Source organism: Urocitellus parryii, chromosome 4 (assembly GCF_045843805.1).
Source record: "Urocitellus parryii isolate mUroPar1 chromosome 4, mUroPar1.hap1, whole genome shotgun sequence".
Lineage (NCBI taxonomy): Eukaryota > Metazoa > Chordata > Mammalia > Rodentia > Sciuridae > Urocitellus > Urocitellus parryii.
In genome coordinates, this window is record NC_135534.1 from 22,289,625 (window position 1) to 22,314,608 (window position 24,984).

The 24,984-nt window shown below is 61.5% G+C and overlaps 1 protein-coding gene across 2 annotated transcripts in view; it reads right to left on the reverse strand.

The window, feature by feature from the left end:
* The window catches only part of Tspan18 (tetraspanin 18), a 146,846-nt gene that overhangs the window by 5,304 nt on the left and 116,558 nt on the right, over window positions 1–24,984 (reverse strand). For both annotated transcript variants that reach the window (XM_077798129.1, XM_026399169.2), the window contains 5 exons: window positions 10,379–10,452; window positions 9,403–9,597; window positions 3,276–3,350; window positions 2,705–2,803; window positions 2,079–2,261 (listed from right to left, as the gene is read on the reverse strand). In XM_077798129.1, the coding sequence (XP_077654255.1) occupies window positions 2,079–2,261; window positions 2,705–2,803; window positions 3,276–3,350; window positions 9,403–9,597; window positions 10,379–10,441 (615 nt within the window). In that variant the 5' untranslated portion in view covers window positions 10,442–10,452. The remainder of the gene's footprint in view (window positions 1–2,078; window positions 2,262–2,704; window positions 2,804–3,275; window positions 3,351–9,402; window positions 9,598–10,378; window positions 10,453–24,984) is intronic.

Sequence of the window (24,984 nt, forward strand, 5' to 3'; positions counted from 1 at the left end):
CAGGTGGCAGGTGCTTTCGGTCCCTGCTGCGAGTGGCCTCCCTCTCAGCGTGCCCCGAGTTGGGAAAGTGAGCAAAGCCGGTGTGGGTGTCCCCGTGTGCCTGGGACGGCTGGGGGACCATCCGTCACACACCACGCACGCGCACACCCAGCACCAGGGGACGGAGACACAGCAACTCCCTTCTCCAGCTTGGAACCGGCTTTCGCAGGCTTCCCCAGGCAGGCGGCTGGCAGGGGGCGGGGGACCCAGGCCCTGCCCCTCAGGATTATCCCCAAAGGCCCCTGGGCCCTGCAGTGAGCCCAGCAGGTGGGTTGGCCTTTGAGACCCTTGGGACCATGTCACCCAGGCTGCACCCTGCCAGGAGGTGACTGCCCTCCTGGTGGGTGGTGGGTCTTAACAGGATGAGTCCAGAAGCGGGTCGGTGACGCCCTGAAGGAACGGCCGTGGGCAGCCTCCTGAGAAGGAGTTCGCAGCCCTGGAAGGAGGTCAGTCTGGCCACGAGCCCCCACAGCCCAGGCTCCTTCAGAGCCCAGAGAACCGGTCACCCCAGACCCTGAACTAGGGAGACCGCTCTGCTCTGCGGCCGTCAGTGGCCCGGGCTCTTCCCCTCTGGATGCTCTGCCGTCCCGGGGGCAGATGCGGTGCTTTCTCTCGAGGATGAGACTCAGACTGCCGCACCACCTCTGCTCACCTCCTGTTGGCTAGAACTCTGTGGCCTGGCTGCAGGGGAGGCTGGGAGGCTGGGCCTCGACCTGGAGGCCTGAGGTGGAAATGGGACCCCACCTCCTGTGGTTGACCCACGCAGGTCTCTGGGGACCCAAATCCCAGGGCGGCCCCAGCTGCCCCAGACTCCTGGTGGCCTGATCCCAGGGTCCTCATTCTTTCTTTGTCCCTTTTCCCCAGCGTAGGAAGGCAGGGCTGTGTGGGGAGGCTCCCGGGTCCTGCACCCGGGGGGCCGCGCAGGGGAGAGGTGCTGGGCCCCTGCTGAGGCTGTCGAGGCTCCTCGGCCTCGGGGCTCTGGCTCCTGCTCCACAGTCTCCTCCTCTGGGACCCCACTCCAGCCCCTCACCTGGCTTTCCCTGTGTCACGGCCATCGTCACCTGCCACACTGTTCCTTTGTGCTGTTTGAACCTTGTCCGACCTGGGCTTCCTCTAACCAGACCAGGAGCCCCCGGGGACCAGGGCCTGGCTTCCTGGCCCTGCTGGGTCTGGGGCCTCCAGAGCTCTCCCAGGAGAGCCTCAGTCCACGAGGGACAGGCGTGGCCCAGCTCCCCTCTGCCCCTCCTGTCCCCCTGCCCAGCCTGACCTCGTGCATGTACGAGGCCGGGGCAGAGGTGTTAGGGTTTGGAAGCTCATGTGTGGAGGACTCCCACGCAGCCATGTTCAGAGGTGGGGTTGGGGAAGGGACCAAATCATGAGGGCTCTGATCTGATCGGTGGATTAATCCATTTATGGGTTCACAGTGGACTGGGCTTGGGGGAGGGGCTTTGTTATAACAGCCGCTCTCTGTTTGCTCCCGGGCTGCCATGAGGGGGGCAGCTCTGCTCCCCACACACTCCTGCCACCACGGGCTGCTTCACCACAGCAATGGAGCCAGCCAACCGCAAATGGAAACCTTTCCTCTTTAACCTGATGGTTCTCAGTCATTTTGTTATAGCAACGGAAAGCTGACTCACATGGACGGGCAAGGGCATTTTGTGTCTCATGGAAGGGGCAAACCTGGAGCCCTGTTTCTGCAGCACAACACATAGGGAAAGGGAAAGGGCTTCAGGTTGCAAGAGAAGTCTAGAAGCTTTCCTGACCTTGGACAGTCAGGTTGCTCCCTGGGAACCATGGGGTGCTCCCACGTGACAAACGTGAGCTTTCTGTGGAATAGAGTGCATGGCTAAGAAGATTCCCACTGGGAAGTTGTGATCTTCCCCCCTTCCCCTGACCTGAACTTTCAAAACCAAGCTCAAGAAACACGGGAAGACTCCTGCGCACCCCTGAACCCCAACCCCAATGCCCACGCCAGCCTCGGCCACGCTCCTCTCCCTCTTGTCTCTCCCCTCAGCCAGCGCCGTGGCCCAGGGCCGTACCTGCGTGTTGATGAACAGGCTCCTCCCCGAGACGCACTCCTCCCTGTTCAGCAGGACCCCTTTCCGCCCCTGGGGCTCCCGCCGGCAGCAGGCCTCGGGCACCTCCTCGCGGTCTCGGGCCAGCATTTGGTAAATTGATGCGAATTTGAAGTCTTCAGGCCCGTTGACTCCACAGCAGCCGAACTGGGGGGACAGCGAGCAGGTGGATCAGACAGGAGCCAGAGCCGGGGACAGAGGACTGGCAGTCTCCCAGACGAGGGGCCAGAAGGACTGGGGGTGGCCTGGCTCTCTGTCCTGTGTGACTGTGGGAAGGTCACTCGGTCTTCCTGAGCCTCCCGTGTCCTGTCTGTCCAGTGGGTGGCGTGACCATTCAGCCTCCCAGCACCTAGTAAGTGCTCAATGCACAGTGGCTGTGGTCATGCTGTGTCCACGCCCACAGGGGCAAACAGGCCTCCCTCCGAGTCTGGGCTGTGCTCAGTGCTGAGCTGGGCTCGGTGGGAGAGTGCTGTCACCCATGGGTGATGTCCAGCCAGGCACGTGGACAGAAGGACTCTGACCACCCCCGACCAAACGCCCGCAGCCCCCCGCGCCCCCCCCCCCCCCCCCCCCCCGGCAGGGGCACTCACGGTGACCATGACCGAGTTCCAGGTGGCGGAGAAGACGTCCGTGTCGTTGTCGCCCTGGTAGTGCTTGGTGAGCTCCTTGGTGAAGAACTCCCGCGTGAGCTGGGGGAGGAGAGGGCCTGAGCCGCGCTGGGGACCCCGCCGCCCCCTCTGCTGCTGGGTGGGCTGAGAGCGGGGCAGGCCCCACCACGTCCCCGGGCTGTGGCCCCCCTCGTGGTCACCCGCTCACTGCTGTGACAAGCGTCCCGGGACCCCCGGAGCTGGGCACCCTGCCAGCCTCGCTCAGCCACGAAGTCGCCCCAGCAGAGGGCTTATGGCCCCCAGGCTCTGGGCTGCACCCCCACCTCCCACCCCCAGCTGCTCCTTGGAAGTGTCTCTTGTTCCCAAAACATTCTCCTGAGGTCGCTGACCACCCCCTGCTGCCTCAGGCTGCTGCAGGGGGTCCAGGTCATGGTGGGGCTGGAGCCCTGGATGAGAGGCCGCGGCTCTGTGAGGCCCTCTGAGGAGGACGGGCTGGCCCTGAGTGGCCGCCAGCCTTTGGTGGGTGGCAGGTGGCGGGAGGCCCGGTACCTACGTTTTCCCTGAAGATGAAGGCGAGGACCGCCGCCGAGAGCTCCGCCAGGAAGATGATCAGGATGAACAGGAAGAACTGCAGGGACAGGGGGCGGGCTCTGAGACCTCAGCACGGGCCGGAGGGGACAGAGTGGCCGCTCCGTGAGGCCCTGCCGGTCGGCTGCGTAACTGACCTGGTACGCTAAACATGTAAGACTCAGCAACGGCACCGCCATAAGTTGACAGTTTTCTTAAAGATACCAATGGCCCATCTTTGGAGTCAACAAAGTTGTAATAAAAATGTGAAAAATAAATAACGCAAATGGTGCCCCTTAGGAAGGTCCCTTTGTGCAGTGCACGAGCTGAACAACCCTACCCCGGGAGGAGGCTGCTGCTGAGCCCTATTCGGGCTCCCTCCAGGCAGAGTGTCCAAGCGTGGGAACACGGACACTGGGGCATCCCAGGTTGGTTTTCCCCAGTGTCACCCCAGGCACCTTTCCTGCCCTCCACCTCTGGTTCCCGTGGGCGGTAAGCAGGTCTCCTGGATCTTCAGCGGAAGTAACAAGCAAGATCCGAGGCCAGGTGTTGTGAATATCAGAATCTGAACCCCAGGGCAGGGAGCTGGATATTTAACTGCTCTGCTCCCCGAATTTCCGGCTGTTTCCCAGGTTAGCCTGGGTGCCTCTGGTTTTAAGGCCTGGAGGAGGGGCCGCCTCAGCCAGGAAAGCCCCGCCCTCCTTGCCTGCCACTCCAGGGCAAGCCCCGCCCCCTTTCTCCATCAGGTCAGCAGGGGGCGCCCTTCCTGCCCTGGGCTGCCCCGCGCCGCAGTGCCCAGGGAAGGTGCCCCACCGGCCGCGGCTGTCAGGTGGATGAGTGAGTCCAGGAGTGAACGGCCCTTGCCTCCTGCTGCCTCTCGATCCTGGTCCTCCTGGGCACTGTTGTGGGCTGAGGGCTGCTGGCAGAAGAAAGGAAGGGCCTGCCTTCGGTCCTCGGCAGGACTGGAGCCTTGGTGCTTTCAAGGGCCATTGTCACCCCATCAGGAAGCCCCCAGGCAGGACTTAACCCCTGATGCGCCCAAGACTGGCTCTTGCACACTGTCACGGACACCTCGGTGGCACCCCAAGCCCTCAGCATTGCATGCGCTGGACATCCTGGATGGACAGAGGCCAGGGGTCCTGGGCTCAGGTCAGGACATCACAGGTGTCTGTCCCAGTCTGTGCGACTGGGGACAGTCATTCAAACCTCTTTGAGTCTCAGTCTTCTCATCCATAAGGTGGGGCTGGGGCCGGGTAAAGACCTAGGGACAGTACAGGTGTTGCGTGTCATGAAAGCCGGGTGACCGCGGCAGGGCGGGACGGCTGCCCCAGCGCTGGAGGGGAACGGCTGGTCCAGTGGGTGAGCTCGGGACATCTGAGCAGCTTTCCTCGTCCACTGGCTCTCTGCAGTGTGCGTCCCGCTCCTCTGCTCTGTTGAGGCGGCAGCTCAGGGATGGCCCCACAGGTCGAAGGGTGACCTGGCTCCATCAGCCATGTGGCCTGCCTGGCACCTCAGGTGACCCCACAGGGCTCCTGCACTCCCTGAAAGTTGGGGCCAGGGAGGGCTAACTTCAAGAAGCGGAGCTCCCTAACCAGAGGGCCTCCTGGGCTGGGGCAGGTGCCCTGCCATTCTGTGGCCACCAACTCCTCTGAGTGTGGACAGCTCTTGGGTCGGGTGGCCACCGAGTGTGGGTCCCCTGCCTCTGCAGCCCTCCTCCCGGTGACAGTGATGGAGGCGCCTGGCCAGGGTCCTGGCACGGGCCTTAGGCTGGTGAGGGATGGTCACCCGGCTCTGAATCAAGCCGCCTCTGCATGGCCCCTCCGCACTCTGTCCGCTTCTGGCTGTTGGCAGGTCCTGGGGCCGGCAAAGGGCTGGCAAAGGTGTCCGTGCTCTGTGACGCTCCCAGCGGTGGCCGACGGAGCTCTAAGTCACTGAGGAGGCGGGTCGCACGCCCTGTGCTCCTCCCTCGGCCCCCTGCGCGCGATGCCTTCGCTGAGCTTGGACCAGATGATCCCGGCGAAGCGCTCGGCGCCCACACCCGCAGGACTGAGCTGGCGCTGGGACGCTTGCTGGGAAGGGCAGGGAGCTCCGCGCTCTGGCGGGCGCCCCCGGAAAACAGCAGTCGCGGCCTCCGACGGAGCATGCGCTACCCAGGCACCGGCCCCCGCGTGGAGCCTCGCCTCGTCCCGGGAGGCCGGGCTCTTAGCAGCAGCACCCCCATTTTACTGATGGCGGTGTGGCTCTGAGAGAAGCAGTCCTTTGCCCAGGCTGGTACAGCTGGTAAGTGGTACAACGGGGACTTCAACTGCCTCTTCTCGACCTGTCATCTTGGAAGCCATATGAACATCCAGGTCTTAAAACTTGCAAATAGTCTGCAGGGCCTCTTCCAGGCAGACAGCGGCTCTTCATTTCCTACTTACCGAGTGCCTACTCACACAAGGAGCAGAGCTGAGGCACACATCTTCTCAGGCGATCACAAACTAAAGATGGGAAGAAGGTGTGCTTATCCCCATGTTGCAGATGAGGAATCTGAGAGAGGTTAAGTAATCAGCCCCAGGACACACAGCCAAGCTCAGGTTCTTTCTCACACCTAGGACGGGGTCTCCTCTCCGTACTTTCTTCCCAGGGCTATTATTGGGCACCTCCGGGGTCAGGCACTGAGCTGGGTATTGGCAACCAAAATTTTCAAGGCAGACACATTGCCCAGCCTTGTGGGATCTGCAGCCTCAGGAGAGGAAATGATCTGGCCACTGAGGACCAGGGGAGCAGCTCCCAGGAAAGGGGAGCAGACCTCCCTCCCACTGCTCCCGCGGTGGGGCAGGGTTGGCCCAGGCAGAGGGTGGAGGGTGACATGAGTGTGGGCATGGGTCACCCGGGGGGATGGGCAGGGCTCCTCTGATCACATCAGTGACAACGTCACTTCCGCCGGCTCCTGTCCAGCATGGAAGGACTTCCTCCACTTCCCACGGCCCGGCCACCGGGAATCTGGGGAGCCCTGACCTGCTCCCCTGAGCTCATCTGCCTGGAGCTCCTCTGACCTCTCCCATTGGCCTGAGCACCCAGGTGCCCCGGTCCCTGAACACCCGGCTCACAACACTTTGCTCAGGATGGGGAGGGGCAGCAACGATTTTGCCCACAGAAAGGGCCATTTTCCCTACTCGCAAGCATCTCTGAGCTTCTCACCCTCTGCCTACGACGGGCGGCGTCTGCTGTAGTCCTCATTTCTAATAAATATTTACCAGACTTACTGCTTCACGTACAGTCCAGCTCGTTTATCTTTTAAAGATGCTCATCTCTTCTTTCCACTGTTCTCTTTTCCGATTTAGCAGGCTTTTATTAAAATATATTGTTTGCCATAGGATCTTTAAACAAATGGGCTGAAAAGAATCTTCGAGCTCGTCCAAGGTAGGCAACTTGGAGAAAGGGAGAGCACACGGCTTCCGTGACAGGGCCACGGTCCTGTGGCACGCAGCTGTGCGGCCTGGCCACCAGCGTTCTGTTCTGCACACAGAAGCCGGCTGCACGAGGTCTGCTCATTAGGCTGAGTGCTCCCAGGCCCTGTGGGGGCTCAGCTGGGCGCACAGGCTGCTCAGCTGCCTGCTGCAGACCTTGGAGCCAGGGTCCTGAAGTGACAGCCCCTTCCAGGCCAGCCGGGCCCCCCTGGCAGGTTCAGGAGGAAATCAGAGGCTTCTAGAAGACCCCAGAAGCTTCCAGGGGCGAAGACTTGTGCCCCTCTTCAGGTTCTTATTTTTTAGGTCATGAACCTTCTTGAAAACCTTCCAGAAGCTGCAGAGCCTCCCCCAGGAGCGTGCACACCACAGGCCTGCGCAGGTACACGCAGCACACGCGCGCACACGTGCACACACGCGCGCACACACGCGCACACACACGTGTGAACACAACAGAGAAGCATACACGCACATGTGAACACACACAGCACTATGCACACACACACACACACACACACACACACACAACACTGTGCACACGCACACAGGCCCTGGCCACACTGCCTGGTCTCAGGGGAACTTTGCACCACCCAGGTCGGGGACAGAGGCCTGGTCCTGGTGTCCCCCCTCTGACCCACACTGGCCAGCTGATGTGCCTTGGGCCTGGTGGGGGCGGAGGAGAGGGAGGGAAGCAGGGGGCGGGAGGCCAGGGAGTTCCAGAGAGGGACAGGAGAGGCTGAGGAGCTGGAGGACAGGGGAGGCAGGGCTGGACAGCAGTGGGTGGCAAAGACCTGCCCTCTTGGAGCGTGACAGTGGCAGGTCCGGTCCCGCCCCCGGGTCTCAGTCTCTCCCTGGGCACCCGCAGAGCAGACACGGTGCAGCCGGAAGGTTTGCAGGGAGCATTTGGCTTAATGGTGGCAGTGGCAGGGCCGGCTGGCACGGAGAGCCCGCTGGCTTCGTGTCCCGACCCGTGAACAGCGGGCAGCCTGGGGGGCCGAGGTGCGGGGAGGGAAGTGCCCACGAGACCAGGATCTTTCTGCAGCCCCCGGGACCCCGCTGCCGGCTTCTCAGTCTCCTGCTGACACAGCCGAGAAGTTCCTGCAGGGGGCGCTCGCGGACCTTCTGTCTTTTTAAAATGAACAGTTTGTCTGTTTACAGGGTTGATGACCAACGGACCCCAAAGCTCCTGTCACCCAGGTCACAGATGAACCGCAGCGCCAGTTCTGACCTGGGAGGAGCCACTAGCCCCTGCCTGTCTCCGGCACCACCTGGTGCTGGCTCACCCAGGACCTGGCAGGCTCCCGCTGCCCACAAGAGCAGCCACAGTGGCCACACGCCTACCCCAAGCAGGGACCTGCAGCAGGGTGGGGCTCAGCCTGAGGCTCTCCTAGCCCCCGGGACAGTGGAATTTCTTAGTGGAGGGACGACATGACCCAAAGGCCAGAAAAGTGAGCAGGGGCCCAAAGTGCCAAGTGTCAGGAGGTCAGGAGGACCAGAGGAACCACGTCCACGCCTGTCCCCTGTGGCCCCAGCCCCAGCTGGGCAAGACACTAAGGCTCAGAGAGGGTAAGGAGGCAGACTGGAGTCACACAGCTCGGGAGCAGGCAGGGTACGTTCTCAAACCCAGGCTTGCCGACTGCCTGGCACATCCTCATGGGCTGCCTTCCATCCTGGCCAGGAAGGAGGGGAGGCCGCCCCCCGCCCCCACGCATCCTCAGCCCCAAGTGGGCTGCACAACCATCACAGGAGGATGGGACTGTTTAACAAATCAGAACCCTCCAGAAACCCCGCCATCTCTTCTCAGCTTGGGTTATCTGAAAGGTGAAGGAGTCCTCCATAGCTAGACTCCTAAGGAGCAATGTATTAGAATCTTTGAAAGAAAATAAAGAGAAACATCATGAGCCGGGCGCAGGGGCACGTGCCTGTCATCCCAGCTGCTGGGAGGCTGAGGCAGGAGGATCGCAAGTTGAAAGCCAGCCTCAGCAACTTAGTGAGGTGCTGAGCAACTTAGCAAGACCCCTTCTCAAAATAAGACACATATATATATATTTTTAAAAAGGGCAGGGCCTAGTACCCAAAAAAGAAAAGAGGGAGAGAGAGAGAGAGAGAGAGAGAGAGAGAGAGAGAGAGAGAGAGAGAGAGACATCCTGGACGACGTGGACGTTCTCCTGGTCCCAAGGGCCAAGGCCACTCTCCAGCTGGGGCAGCGTGCCCAGACTGCAGGCAGGGGCCTGGCACAAACAGCAGGCTCCGGGGGCCAGGACCGCAACAGTGAGGGGCACAGGTGAGGACCACCCTGCTCCTGGACAGTGCCCCGGGCGCCTGGAGCATGGACACGGTGGTGTGCGCTGGTCAGGGGCCCTGGCTTGGCTCCTTGGGAGAAGCCCCCAGTGGCACGGGGGGAGGCACCTGGCCAGCACAGGACCCCGGGCCTGAGGTCTCACTCCTGAACCCTCAGCCACCAACTCCCTGGGGGACTCTGAACCCTCTGCCACCAACTCCCTGGGGGACTCTGGGCCAGTCATGGGACGTCGGATACACAGTGAGAGGGGCTGGAGGTGCCATCGCCCTGGTCCCTGGAGTGAGAAGGACTTGGTCCAGGTGGCCTGGAGCCCACCTCCCGCCCCGGAGCACCCACGGGGACGTGTGACGACGGCTACTCACAAACAGCAGCAGACACTTGTTCTCGCGGACGGCCCCGCAGCAGCCCAGGAAGCCCAGGAGGAAGAGCAGGCCGCCCATGGCCAGCAGGACGTAGGCCCCGGTGAAGAGCAGAGGGTTGGCCGCCACCACCTCCCGGAAGCCGGTGGGGTCCACCATGACCCAGATGCCCACGCCCAGCAGGCAGGTGCCTCCCAGCTGCCCGGGGAGGAAGGAGGGTGGGTCAGGCAGGTGCCCTGGGCCAGGCCCCGGGCAGAGGCGGGGAGTGCTCAGGGAGCTGGCAGGGGACATGGCACTGCCCCGGCAGGGGGCTGGCCACCAGAGCTCAGATGCTGTCCCCTCCCAGGCAGAGCCCCTAGGCTGGCTGCCGAGGACCTAGACTTTGCTTTATTTTCCAAAGTCCCGCTGAAGTGGCCAGCAGGAGGTGAGGAGGGCCCACAGCTGTAAGGGCAGCTGAGAGGAGGCGAGAAAGGAGGGTGTCCAGGCCAGCCTGGGGAACAGGGTCCTCCTGCCTCAGAGGAGAACACAGCGCAGGCCTGGGGTGCGGCCGGGTCGAGCTGGCCGAGCCTGCGTGAGCCCCAGCTTCAATCCCTAACACCTCAAAGACAGAGAGATGAAGATACTGAGGTTCAGAGAGGTGAGGTGTGTTACAAATCATACAGCTCAAGGGCAGCGCTGGAATGGAAGGTGGGCGCTGGTCCCAGAGAGATTTCTAAGCATAGCAGGTGGCTGCGGGGTCCCTCCAGCTCTCCTGGGCGGGGTCTGCTCCAGGGGGGCTCCTGCTCTGGCCCCTGACCAAGCCCCCTCCCCCTTTCCCGCTCCTCACAGGGCCAGGTCCCAAGGCAGTGGCCAGGCCTGAGCTCCCCCACCTCCCGCCCCGTCCAGGGTCCATCCTGCCCCAGGGACTCGCCCGTATGACAGTTCAAAGCAGGAGCCGTTGTGCCACCCCACAGAGGCCCGGGAGACCCGGAGGACTTACGAATATGAAGAAGTTGAAAACAAACATTAAGTACTTCATGCAGCTCAGACAGTCGCCTTCCATGGTGGGTGGACCTGCAAAACAAGGGACCTCAGTCTTGGGTCCCCACCCAGAGGGGCCCGTGGCCAGCCTCACCCTGCAATGTGGAGGAAGGAGATGGTAACCATTCTCTTCCTGGGGATAGCAATTTGCCCTGGGGACCTGGAGTTAGGAGTGAGGATGCAGGGGCCAGCCTGCCTGGGTCTGAGCTCTCTGCTACCATTTGTGTGCTGTGTTACTTTGGGCAAATGACCCCACCTCTCTGAGCCTTGCTCTCTCCAACTTTAAAGTGGTGATTGAGAACAGCACCTTCCTGCTGTCCCTGGTGAAGATGAAGGGCAACTCCTGTGCTCAGTGGGCAGGGCTCCAGAGCTGCTCCCTGTCATTTCCTTAGTGTGGCTGTGCCTGTGCTTGCTAGGTCAGAGCACTCCAGATCAGAGCCCCAGGACCTGCTAGGCCCCAGGCAGGACCAGAGCCCAGGCCTAGCCAGCATCCCCCACGCCATGCGCCCTCCGGCCATGGGCCTGACCCGGCCATTTCTTGGCTTTGCTGCAGGGAAAGGAGGTGCCAGGCTGCGCCTGGGCCACCAGGTCCTCAGTTTCTCCTGACGCATCCTGGGAGGGGACGGGGCTGTGCCCTCCTGGGACACAGTGGGAAGGGTGTGTGGCGCGGCTGCAGCGGCCAGCGCACAGCCAGCAGGGCTCCCTGGGGCCTCCTCTCTGCCACGCCCTCTCCTGAGCCAGGCTGGACCCGTGGTCACTCCGAATGCCCCAGCTGCCCACCCCTCTCCAGACCCTCTGGCAGAGCCCAGAGCCACCCAGGACTGGGGGCTGCAGGAGGACAGCCCCCCGTCTGCTCCAGAGCCTGCCCTCCGGGGGTGGGGTGGGGATGAGCCCACACACCAGGTTCCATCCCGGCTCCTCCCCTGTGAACCTCTGTGTCTCAGCCTCTGGGGCCCTCGGTCTCCTCATCTGTCACCGTGGGCAGTTTTGCTCAACCACACTGGGCGTGTTGTGAGGAATAAGTGAGAAGTCCCCGTCCAGGCCCTCTGCCACAGCTGGCACGGGGTGGACAGCCTCACAGTGACCACACCTGACGCCGCTTTCCTGGGTTCCTGCTTCCCACCAGATGAGGAGACAGGACCATGGCTTGCACCCGAGGCTGGGATGGGCTGGCCCCTCTGTCCTCTTGGCTGGGGGTTGACTTTAACCCACATGTATGCAGAGACCTGTGCTCTTGGAACTGGAGGCCAGCCCCACGGAAGTGACCGTCTTTAATCTTTCAACAACCACAAGAGACAGGAGGCACCTGATCACAGGAGGACCCCGAGGCTCAGGGAGGCCAAGTGAGCTGCCCAGCATCACAGAGATGTCCTGTGGCCACCTCCAGATCCTGTGCCCCACCTGGACGGGGAGCAGACACTTAGGCAGGGAGCAGGGCATAAGGAGCACTGGACTGGGAGTCTGGAGCCCAGGCTCATGCTCCACAAGTCTCTGCTGTGTGACTTTGGGCAAAGCACTTTCTCTCTCTGGTCTCAGAGTAGTCTATTTAAAATGGCAGACCAGGAATTTGATAAGGAGTCTGTCTCTTGTAACACTCTCTGATTTGGACAAAGCAGGCTTAGGAGGCCAGAAGGCTCTTCGGAAGGGCGAGGCTGAGACGCATGGTGGAGGTCGGCTCTGGGGTCCTTCCTCTCTGCCCGCTGAGGGACCCCCTGCGGGGGCTCTGACTGCTTAGCAATTAGGGCCAAAATAAACACAGTGCCTCCTGAACAGCCCCCTGTGTTCCTGACAACCAGGTCCTCTGCGGGTTCCAGCCAGTGCGCCAGGTTTGCAGAGGACGGGCCCCAGAGGAACCTGTCTGCTGGGCAGAGCCTCCGACCACCCCGAGGTGACCAGGTGGGAAACACAGGACAGGAGGGAGAGGGCGGGGACAGGAGGTGGAGCCCTGTGCCCACCTCGGGCAGGCCGGGCGCTGGGAAGGAGGGCGCGGATACCCAGCCTGAATCCCAGCTCTGCCAGGGTGCGCCCCGGGCAAGCTCCTAACTGCAAGCAACCGAGTTCCCTTCTCTGTGAAAGTAGGATCAAAATCGAACCTTCCTCCTGATTCATGGGAAACGCTGACCCAGGGAGCAGCACATGGCAGCTAATAAGGTGGACAGCCACCAGCAGCGGGCGCTCGGCGGGCGGGCGGGCTCTTACTGTGCGCCCAGGACGGGCACAACCTCCTGAACCCTCCAAGGAAATAGTCAACCCCCGTCCATTCGTCAGCTGAGGGAATCAGGGCTCAGGGAGGTGGTTCCCTTGTCTCAGGTCACACAGCACAGTGCCACTGCCAGAATTCAAATCCGGGTCTGTCTTAATCTGAAGCTGGGACTCTCCGTCGCCCTTTGCAGGGGAAGCCAATTCCTTGCCCCTTTCAGCCATCGTTTTGCAAAGCTCAGACCTCCCTACACCTCCTGTGCCACGTTACGTCCCACCGTCCAGAGGGAACCCTCTGCTGGGCCACCGTCTGTGGTCGGGCCAGCTGCACCTCTCTAAGGGGCTTCGGCTGTTGGGGACACACTCACAGCCCATTGGCCAGACTGGCATGACAGACACGTGCGCGCTCCAATCCCTGTCGGGACCTGGCTGCTGGCCCCACCCACTCACCTCCAGCTGTGGCCAGCGCCCCCTCGGCCACCTCTAAGGAGCGGGAGGGAACTGGAGGTGGGACAGGAAGTCTGGGGACTTTGTTGATCCTCAAAAAAGATGTTCGAAAGGCACTTGGGAGGGAGCCGGGGCCATCTGCGGAGGGAAGGCCACGGGGCCCACGGAGGGCATCAGGGTGGCGGGGACTGCGGGGGTCGCTGGACCCCGTCACCTCCCCCCTCGTGGCTGGACCAATCACAGAGGCGCTGGGCCCGGCCTTCAGGTGGCCGGGCCTCCAGGCCCCTCCTCCAAGGCCGCAGAGGGGCCGTTTTGAGGAGGGAGAAGGATGGCCTTCAGTGGTTCTCAGACTGGGTTCCCCGGGGTACCAATGTGCCCGAGTTATTTCAACACTCCCCTCGCAGCTCAGAGGTCGGGCCTCCCCTCAGGTCGGCACGCCGGCCAGGGTCCTGGTGTTGGCGCAATGACGCCCTCCCCAGGTGGGGACCCTCTGTCTCAGGTTGCTCACAAGATCTGCCCCATGCCGTCTGTGTGACTTCCAAGTACAAACATTGACCTCAGACTTGACAGATGACTCCCAAATGACACTCGTCCACCCCGTCAGGTAACCTGCCCTGCTCCCACCTGCTGCTCAGGCCACCCCTCCAGGGATCACCCCTCCACACCGGGAGCCAGAAGGTTGTCAATTGATGTGTCCTGGGCTCCACCTGCCCTCCTCCCCCTTCAGGCCACCTGTGTCCCACCTGACATTCCTGGGCCCAGTCACCTGCCGGAAGGAGAAGGTAGAGGCAGGGAACAAAGGAAGCCCAGGACATGTCAAAAGGCAGGACACCTCGCTTCTAGGGATCCCAGGATACAGCTGTGGCCCCTTCCTCCTCGTGGGAGAAGTCTGTGTCCCCCTTTGTGAATAAACCCTGCTTCATCTGCCTGCCGAGGCCTGGGGAGCTTCTCTAATGTTCAGACCTCAACAGGTGAGGGAGCGGGACTTGTCACTGGTGACCGGCTGTCAAACTCACCTCCCTGCAGGCACCTGGAGAGCTTGGGAGGTGGTCCAGGTGTCCCCAGCTCACCTGGCCTGCCCAGGTGGGACCTACCGTGTCAAGCACCCCACGCCTATCCCAGCAGCCCTTCACCCGGCCACAGAGTGCCCCAGGCTGACAGCGTGACCCCAGTTGCACTCGGCTGGTGGCTGGTGTCGTGCACAACAAACCAGGTGCTCCAGACTTAGGGCACCTCACGCCTCACTAAGGGTCAGTGCCAGCCGAGAATTCCACCCCAGACAACTTATGTCACCAAGCACATCAAGGAAAGACGCTCTCGGTCATGAAAAGATTGGGAAGTACCCGCCCAGCCCAACAGCCTCCTTCCGGAAACGCAAACCAGGCTGAGAGGGGAAGGGGGCTTGACCAAGGCAGGGAACCAGGTGGCCAGGGAGCTGAGCCTGGGGCACAGCCACCTCCTCTATGTGCTGTTTCCTTGAGTGACATGCCTCCACCTCCTGTGCTCTCTAAACACAGGTTTGACCCCTGCCTTACTCCCAGTGCCTACAGCTGCTCCAGGCACATAGTAGACCCCCAGTTAATCCAGCTGATCCACTGAGTGAGAGAGTGAGAGTATAGTGGAGAAGGAAGAGAAAGCAGAGAAGGAAAACAGTGGGACCAGCAACTAGAGAAATGATGGAAAAGAGCAAGAGGGAGAAGAGGCAGAGGAGACAGGCGAAAGGGGGCAGGCAGAGGGGCGGGGCAGGCGACAGGGCACAGGTGCACAGAGAAAGGAGAGGCGGCTGCTGACTTGACCCCTGGGCAGTGCTTCGGGGGTCAGCAGGACGGAGGCTCCTGGTCAGAGGGGCCGCTGTGCGTTTCTTTGATCCACCAACTTGTCCTGGAAGAGAATCGCTCACTTACTGCAGAAGTCTGCAGGGAGCAGCGGGGGAAGGAGCGTCCGTGAGCCTCTCTGCTCCGCGGGCTCCTCTGCAGGTGAGCCTCTAATGAGCCGCGCTGGTTGGCACTAATGAGAAGCGGTGGGCACCCGGGGGACCTCCAGGGACAGCTCTGTACCCGATGCCCAGGACACAGCTCAGTGTCCTGGGGAGCCGCGTGGAGACCCACGCCTTCCTTCCTGCGGATCTGGCCCGGGACTCCTGGATGCTGACCTGGCGGCACCCGTGAACTGGGAGGAGGTGACAGGGTTGGGTGGCTCCACACCTGGGTGCCACCTGGGCACCCTCAGTGTCCTCTCCGCAGGGAGAAGGCCACAGCCCCTCCCCAGAAACCCAGACTCCCAGGAGGGAGAACCTGGTGCTGGACAGTGTCCTTAGCTTTGCACAAGGTTTGCCAGGAGGTTCCTCTAGGGGGCCGCCCCCCAGCAGTGGGAAGGGGGAGGGTCCCAGAGAAAGTCTGGGGCTGGGAGAACTGGGTTGTGGTTCCTTCCCATGAGGAGGAAAGGGAAGGTGTCTAAGTCTCAACATGCCAGCTCCGACTCTCCCTAGTGAAAGCCCACCTGGGGTCAGGGAGCAGTGAAGGGGGAAAGATTCCTCTCCCGCCCTCCCTAAGTCCACCTCTTCATCCACCAACCCACACAACCATCCACCCATCTATCCATCCACCCACCCATCCACCGATACATCTGTCAACCCATCCACCTATCCATCCACCCATCCATCCACCCATCCATCCATCCACCCACCCACCCATCCACCCAACCATCCACCGATACATCTATCAACCCATCCACCCATCCACTCATCCACCCATCCATCCACCTGCTCATCCATCCACCCATCCATCCTCGCATCCACCCATCCATCCATCTACCCATCCATCCACCTATCCACACATCCATCCACCAATCCAACTAATCATCCACACTTCCATCCACCCACCCATCCACCCATCCTTCCATCCATCCACCCATCCATCCATCCAACCACCCATCGATCCACCCTTCCATACACTCAATAACCCATTCATACATCCACCCTTCCATCCATCCACCCAACCATCCACCCACTCACCCATCCATCCATCCACTCATCCACCCACCCTTCTACCCATCCATCCACCCATCCACCCATCCATCCACCCAACCATCCACCCATCCATACACCATCCATCCACCCATCCATCCACCCTTCCATCCATCCACCCAACCATCCACCCATCCATACACCATCCATCCACCCATCCATCCACCCAACCACCCATCCATCCACCCAACCATCCACCCATCCATCCACCCATCCATCCACTCATCCACCCATCCATCCACCCATCCATCCATCCACCCATCCACCCATCCATCCACCCATCCATCCACCCTTCTACCCATCCATCCACCCATCCATCCATCCACCCATCCACCCATCCATCCACCCATCCATCCACCCTTCTACCCATCCATCCACCCATCCATCCATCCACCCATCCATCCATCCACCCATCCACCCATCCATCCACCCAACCATCCACCCATCCATCCACCCATCCATCCATCCACCCATCCACCCATCCATCCACCCATCCATCCACCCTTCTACCCATCCATCCACCCATCCATCCATCCACCCATCCACCCATCCATCCATCCACCCTTCTACCCATCCATCCACCCATCCATCCATCCACCCATCCACCCATCCACCCATCCATCCACCCAACCATCCACCCATCCATCCACCCATCCACCCATCCATCCATCCATCCACCCATCCACCCATCCATCCACCCATCCATCCACCCTTCTACCCATCCATCCACCCATCCATCCATCCACCCATCCACCCATCCATCCATCCACCCTTCTACCCATCCATCCACCCATCCATCCATCCACCCATCCACCCATCCACCCATCCATCCACCCATCCACCCATCCACCCATCCACCCATCCATCCACCCAACCATCCACCCATCCATCCACCCATCCATCCACCCATCCATCCACCCTTCTACCCATCCATCCACCCATCCATCCATCCACCCATCCACCCATCCATCCACCCATCCATCCATCCACCCATCCACCCATCCATCCACCCAACCATCCACCCATCCATCCACCCATCCATCCATCCACCCAACCACTCATCCATCTACCCATCCTCCACACAACCACTCATCCATCCATCTACCCACCCTTTTATCCACCCACTCACCCGTCCATCCACCCACCCATCTGTCATACACCCATTTATCCACCCACCTCTCTCCCCACCATCCCCTCAGTAGACATATGCTTCTCCCTAGGTTGCCGGGGCTGTGCAGGGAGCGAGCGCATGCTCACGGTTGGAGTGAGGTTGGAGGAGAAGGAAGGGATAGCAGTGGGGCTGGGAAGGCCACAGGGGAGTGCTGACTTCACCAGTGACTGCACTGAGAGCAGTGGAGGGTGAAGGTCCATCCCACTCCCACACTTTTGGAACTGGGGATGGAAACTGGGGGCGCTTTAACACATGCCTAGGACCTTTATTATGATTACTTTCTGACAGGGCCTCACTAAATTGTTGAGGGTCTCCCTAAGTTGCTGAGGCTAGCCTCCCATTCACTGGGATACGGGTGAGCAGCACCGTACCTGGCCAGGTGGAGCCTGAAGGAGGTGGGCAGGCAGGAGGAGCGCCTCCCTCCTGAGAGCTCGCGGGAGCTGGTGGCCCCACTTGGTCTAATCTACACATGTGGGGACTGCATGCCCCATCTCTGTACATCAGGTTTAGGAAACGTGACAATTCTACAGTGGGAAACTCTGTCCTAGAGAGAGGTGACTTGTCTGACCTCACACAGCTAAGCTGGACGTCCCCTGGAGAGCCGGGACTTCCTCTGCGGCTCCAGGCAGGGGGTTGGAAGAAGAGGCTGGGGAAGAGCCAGGGGTGGGGGGTCCTGGGTGCTCCCAGCAGGGCGGGCGCCAGGAGGAGGTGGAGAAGAGGCCACGGGTCCAGGCAGGACAGGCGTCTGAGTGCACTGGGAAACATGAAGCCACCTGGGCTCCTTCGGAGCTTGGGTTTCCGTGTGCTCAGGAACGGGAGCCTGGGGGTCCCGTCCAGGGCTGACCATGCCTGGCCCCAGGGCCCTCGGCGGGGAGAGGGCTCAGGGTTTTCTCCCCCATCTCTTCTTCCCTGTCCCATCTCAGCCCTGGTCCCCAAGATCGCCATGCCCTGCCAGCACCTCAAGCTGCCGTTCTGAGTGTGAAGTGGCTCACATCCTCTGACGCTGTGGCATGGGTGACACAGAAGGCCAACTCGGTGACAAGCAAGAGGTGCTGGACCCTGTGTGAATGGAGTCTTGCCAGCCTTCTCTTCACTGGGCAGCTCCTGCCTCCTCTGTGAAAGAGCCTTGCCCCTCTTTGTAGTTCCAAGTCCCCTGGATGACCCTTGGTTCCTGGCTCCTATTTGTCCTGGAAGAGGACAGCACAGGGGACATCAGCTACACTCAACCTGTACCTTCTGCAGAACCCAGGTCAGCCTGCCTGGCCAGCTCCCTTGGGATCTGGGGAAGTCACTCCTCTCCCAGAGATGTTAGAATCTCCTCTGAAAACCCACGATCAATTTCAAAGCCAAAGGCAGTTGGAAGAATTTGTGGCATCGTGGATCTGGGGACACTTGGCAGATTGCCAAGCACTGTTCTCACGGGGGCCTCACCACTGGCACCGCTGTGAATGGGGAATAAGTGTACCCCAACCACATGAGTGGTGGGTGCCATAGAGAGCCGCGGACCCCAGGCTTGGTTAGGGTGGGTACAAACATCTTCTCCCTAATCTCAGGTTTTTCTAGTTTTGTGATAATTGAGTTATTAATAATAACTGCTGGGCGAGGTGGCACACACCTGTCATCCCAGCGGCTCGGGAGGCTGAGACGGGGGATCATGAGTTCAAAGCCAGCCTCAGCAAAAGCGAGGTGCTAGGCAACTCAGAGAGATCCTGTCTCTAAATAAAATACAAAATAGGGCTGGGGATGGGGCTCAGTGGTCAAGTGCCCCTGAGTTCAATCCCCAGTACCCCCCTTCAAAAAAAAAAAAAAAAGAATTGAGTGTCCACCAGGTCCCAGACCCTGTTGTGCATTTCTCCTGCGTCTTATTTAATCCTTCTCCAGGAGGGGATGGGAACCATCACTCTCCCATTTTGCAGATGAGGAAATTGAGGCCCAGAGGAGGCGACCACTGGCCTGGTTGATTCTCCTGCTTAGTAAGACCTGGCTCTGGTTCAGTTGTAGGTCAGCTAAGCCCCACACCAGAGCAGCTGACAAGATGGAGTCTGGTGGGGCACAGCAGCCGAAGGGACACCAGAAAGAGACAGCGCCAGACCCCAGCCCCCAGCCCTGCGTGGTTCTGCCCTGAACCAGGCAGCAGCCGTGCACAGAGCTCAGGGAGCTGCCAGCATCCTCTCCCGGGCCAGCTGGAGGGCCCTGGGGGGTGACCCAGTCCTGCCATCCCTTGACAGATGGGAGCCCCAAGGCCCAGAGAGGGGCCGAGATGGGGCCGAGGTCACACAGAGCCTCAGGGTTCTCAGCAGGCTCCCGCCTGGGACAGACAGCTTTATTAATCTCGCCCCTCCGGGGGCCCCAGATGGCCGCCCAGCCCATCTGCACCGAGCCGGGGGGAGGGGCTCTCTGATTAAGAAGAACAGCTCCGTTCATAAATCACTCCTCTTGTTCTCCCTGCCCCCAGCCCCTGGGCACACTTTCTGGAGAGAAAGAGAAATGGCAGGTGGGCGAGGATGACCGAGCGCCCGGGACTGCGCACGCACGAACCTGGAGAGCCAGAACCGGCCGGTGTGAGCCTGGCCAGCAGAGGGCGCTGCGGCCCAGGCAGGGCTGCGCGGGGTCTCCTGTGGCCGACCCCGTGGCTCTGCTCCCACCAGCCGGACCCACGCCACCCACGCGGTGGTGCCAGGCACGTCCACGGTGTTTACCTACCTGATCTCACTCGATCCTCCAGAAAGCTCTGCAAAGTTCACATTGTCACTCCCCTTCACAGACGGGAATCCAAGGCTCCAGGGGGCTAGGAAGGTCCCAGAGCTGAGATCCCCCCAGCTCAGCTGGACCCTGAGACCCAGGCGGGCTCCTCCATCGGCACCATGCCCGAGGCTTATAAGAGGGACACTGACCCTGAACGTCGGGTGTCTAGAATGGGGGACTTAATTGCCCACTGGTTGTGCCTGCTGGGTCTCATTCATCCCAAGACAGATGGTCTCCTAAATAAGCAATTGGTCCCAAATCCTGGCAATGGCAGGACAGAGACTTGGACCCAGACAAATGGGACTAAAATCTAATTAGGCTCCTGAGGGGCGGGTGCCCTGAGGGTTGGATACCAGGAGCAAAGCCAGCTGTGGATGCAATCGGATCCTAAGTGACAGTCTCCCTGGTCCCCCGCTCTCACTGAACTGTGAATGTCAAGGGGCACAGGGCAACCTCCGCGTCTGGGAGGCCCCGTCTCTGGTCTGTGGGTTGAGTCAGGCTGGGCGCTCAGAGATTCCCATCAGAGAATCTTCAAAAAGGAAATGCCTTCTCTGAGTGCTACCTGCAACTCCTCATTTCCCATGTGGAGTGCTGAGACCCAGAGAGGGATGGGGTCTCGTCCAAAGCCACACAGCATGGCTAGAACCACGATTTCCTGATCCAAGCCTGCTGCTTTCCCCACCAATCCAGGAGCTCCCTACGAATAACACCTTGATTCATGATGACTTCTGAAAGCTCTCGACACACATTACCTCACTGAATCGGCCCAGCCTGTGACATGGACACTCCTGTTTTACAGATGAGGAAATTGTCCTCCGCCCTGCTGCCCTGCAGAGGCATGGCTCCACGGGCTTCCAGCCGGCTGGCCCCGAGGGTGACCTCACAGTCTGTGCCTCCGGTCACCCATGAACTGGGTCTGGACTTCATCTGCAGAAGCTGCTGTCCCACCCTCAGGTCGGTCGGAGCCCATACCCCATCTTGGACGCCTGACCTGCCCTGGTCTCTGGGCACCAAGGCTCTGGACCTGCTTGCAGAGACTCTGAGCTGGTCCTGGGGAGGTAGAATGAGGAGAGTGAATAGGAAAATGGCCGTGGTCACCAGCCCAGGTGTGAAAGTCACGCTTACATCTCTTGGTCACAAACGGCGCTGTTCAATCAGTGGTTAGACCTCGGCCACAGGCAGCGTGGAGTCCTGTGCCCACACGACGCAACGCGTCAGAAACAAACGGGAAAGTGACCCCCACCCTGATCATGGTCAGTAAATGACCCCTCCCCCACCCTGGTGGTGGTCAGCTGCCCGGTCACCACACACCAGACTGAAGGCCCCTCTCAGCTCCGGTCCCTGTGCTGTGGTTCTGAGTGCTGAGGGTCTGCTGCAGCCCTGTCCGGGGCCGCCCTCGCCTGCCTCCCCCAGCCCAGCTTCCCTCTCAGTAAATTCAGTCTGTGCCTCACTCCAATATGAGATGACGCCCAGGACCCTCCCGGCTGAGCACGGTGGCAGATGCTCATCATCCCAGCTGAGGGAGGCCGAGGGAGGAGGATCGCAAGTCCACAGCCAGCCTCAGCAATTCAGTGAGGCGCTAAGCACCCCAGCCGACCCGGTCTCTAAATGAAATATGAAAAGGGCTGGGTGTGGCTCAGGGGTCAGGCGCCCCGGGGTCAATCCCCAGCACCACGGAAAAAAATCTGTCCTGAGTCCAGTGGCCACGATGCTCTTTATCAACCCATGGACTCCGGCTCCCGGGGGCTCCCGTCACTGTCATCCTGTCAATCTGCAGCGGTTTGGGGTGCACTAAAGCATCGGCTTAGATCAGCCCCTGGGACAGGACCGTGGTTTGTCACTTGTGCTGACTTTCAGGTCAATGTCAGGGAAAGGGACGGTGCAATTTTGTCCCCAAGTTCACGGGTCCCTTCAGTTGTGCGTGAGCTGAGCCTGACCCCGCCCTGAGGTGATGTCCCACGTTGCCTGTGACTCACAGCCCAGTCCGCCACCCCTTTCCAACCCTCCCCAGACAGCCCCACCGTCCCACCTGGTCCTCCGTCCCGGCAGGGGGACAGAGAATCTGCAGCAGGATTGGCCAATGAGACATAGGAGAGGGAGGGGACCAGGACCCCAGACTAAAGAACCAGTGGTCAGAGGGACCCCTGTGGCCGGCTCCCTGGTCAGGCAGCCCTGCCAGGTGGGGTGGAGGGGCCAGAGCCAGGCGGGGGGTGGACAATCCCCTGGGGGCTTGTGAACCCTCAGACCCGTAGGCTGCAGCTCTGGGGTGTGGATTCTGGGGTTCAGGGCGGGGCCCACCAGGGCGTCCGTTCTGCACATCCCTGGGGCCACACTGCCAGGCCTGGGGACCCCGAGGGGAGAAGCCCCAAGGTTCACCTGGAAGGGGGGCCCTCAGCAGCCCTTGGCACCTGCTCTGCCATCACACCCAGGGCCCAGCTCCTCCCGCATCACCCCGGCTTGGCGTTTTGGTCACAGCGCCCCTTCCCCATGCTAACCGTCCCCTCCCCTGCAAGGCAGCCCAACTGCGTGATGATGGCCTGCCACTGGCCTCAGGGACACTGGCCTCAGGGACAGCGAGGACCAGCCGCCCAGGCTGAGCCTCCTCTGCTCCCAGGTGCGCGTGGGCCTGTGCAGGGGAAGAGACCTGCGGGGGTCCCTGGCCCGTGCTGGGGGCTCTGGGCCTGTCACAGCTGCCAGCCCCAGCCTTGAGCCACCTTGAAGGAGCAGGGTCCCCTCGGTGACCAGAGGCAGCCTCATCCCCTGGAAGCACCTAGGACCAGGTGTGGGAGAAGCAGGCCACCCCCAGGGCATCGTCCCCACGGGCTGCGGGCTGCCGTGGGACTTAGCCACAGTGGCCCAGAGGCCACTATGACCTGTGGCCAGGGGCTGGTATCCAGAGGGAAGGGGCTGGTATCCAGAGGGAAGGGCCTTGCCTGAAGGCTCGGGGCAGTCAGGACGGGATGACGTGGCCCAGGCCTGCCCTGCCATACCTGGTGGCTCCAACTGAGCCCCACCTGAGTCCCCTCCAGGCCTGAAGGGCAAGTGTCATCACCAAGGTGGTCACTGCGCCTGCCCCGTGTCGCCAGGGACTGTGCCAAGCCCCTGCCCACAGGAACATGGGGGTCCCCCCGAGTCACCCAGTGGTGAACTGAGGCTGGGAGGAGGGAGGAGGCGGCCGCGCTGCCCAGGTGGTGAGGGAGGCCAGGGTTCTGCCCGGGGCACCCCGAGGGGTCCAGCAGCTCCGCCGGGCCCAGGGCTGGGCAGGTGGGGAGAGGCAGGACGGGGTTCGAGTCCTGCTCTGTCGCTGACCCTCCAGCCCTGGCCCCCGCCCGCCTTCCCACAGTTTACCCCCCAGAGCCTGGCGCTCTAAAGAGACCCCTGAAAGGCTTCCTAATCCGTCCCCAAAACCACAGGGCCGTTGCCGGGCAACCTGGCCCCCCACAGCCCGATTTGAATATCTAACGGACCCCGGGGGTTAAGGGGCCTGGGAACGGCGGGGAGGGGTCTGGCCGGGCGGTGGCTGGGAGCCGGGGGCCCTGCCAGAGCAGCCCCTGCAGCGGGGGGTGGCCCGGCTTCCTGGATCGGTGGTGTCCCCCGGGGCCAGGCGGGTGGGGTGCTGGGCCGTGGTGGGGGCTGCAGGCCCCGGGGGATTTTACTGTCCCAGGTGGACAGAGGTGACCCGCTTGGTTTTTTGCCTAAAAGCCCACCCTGGACACCGCTGGGTTCTCACTTGATCTCCTTCGAGCCCCACGCCACGGCCACAGCCACGGCCAGGCGGGTTGTTGAGGACACTGGGATCAGAGCGCTCAGGGGACAGACGGGGACCCAAAGCCAGGTGATGGACGGCCGGCTCACAGCCAGTACTGCCCGCAGGCCAGGCGCTGCCCGGGACTTTACAGTGACTGGCGGTATCACGGGGCATCGGCACCTCCTGTTTACAGATGTGGAAACTGAGGCTGGGGGGTCAAAGCCAAGGTCAAAGCCAAGCGGCAGGGGTGGGGGGCTGGCTGGCTTCAGTCTCTGGGGACAGACACTCATGTAAATACACAGGCACGGCGCAGGCTCAGACGCGGCACACAGACAAGACACAGGCACGTGCACATATGGCCGCTGGCCACCTTCCCGCCCCAGTGACCTAAGCCTAATGAGAAGGGTCCAAGGTCCTGTGGTCAGCGCCTCCACCAACATCAAGACTTCCTGATGGCCAAACGAGTTCTTTGTTTTCTTTGCGGTTTGGGTTTTGAGCCCAGGGCTGCTCCGCCACTGAGCCTCGTCCCAGCTCTGCCTTGACGACCTTTTTTGACTTTGAGACAGGGTCTTGCTGAGTGGCTGGGGCTGTCCTAGCAGTTGTGATCCTCCCGTCTCCGCCTCCCTCGTCGCTGGGATTCCAGGAGTGCACCCCTGTGCCCGGTGCCTGATGGTAGTCTTAAAAGTCTCAGGGAGAGAAACCCCACAGCCCTACTCCCATGTCTCCTCCTGAAGAGGGGAAGTTCTTCCTGGCATCTAGCCAGCTTCTTTCCTGCTCTACTTGCATCACACCACGGCTCTTGGCTTCTCGCTCGGCTTCATAGCCCCCAAGCCCTTCATCTTCATGCTCTTGCTTGGTCCTCACAGCCGCCAGCAAAGCAGAGACGATGGCATTTGATGGGAGTCAGGGCCCAGAGATGTTGAGCAGCTGGCCTGAGCCGGCACAGCGGCGGTAGGGCTGGCGTCGCCCTGGCACTGGGCCTTCAGTCTTACTGCTGCCTTCACGGAGCCTTCAGCTCTCTAGGCTGCTGTCAGGGTCCCATCAGTGTTACTTCGAGTGCCGTCCTCTGCCAGGGGCTCTCCGCCTGCCTGTGCTCGCTGGGGGACTTGATGGGGACTTGGGGGGCCTGGCTCTGTGTGGCCTGGGAGAGGTGCTGGGTTGTCCCTGTCCCTCCTGCCGAGGCCCCCTTCCTTCCCCTCCTGCTCCAGCTCCATGGCTGGTGCCCCCGCC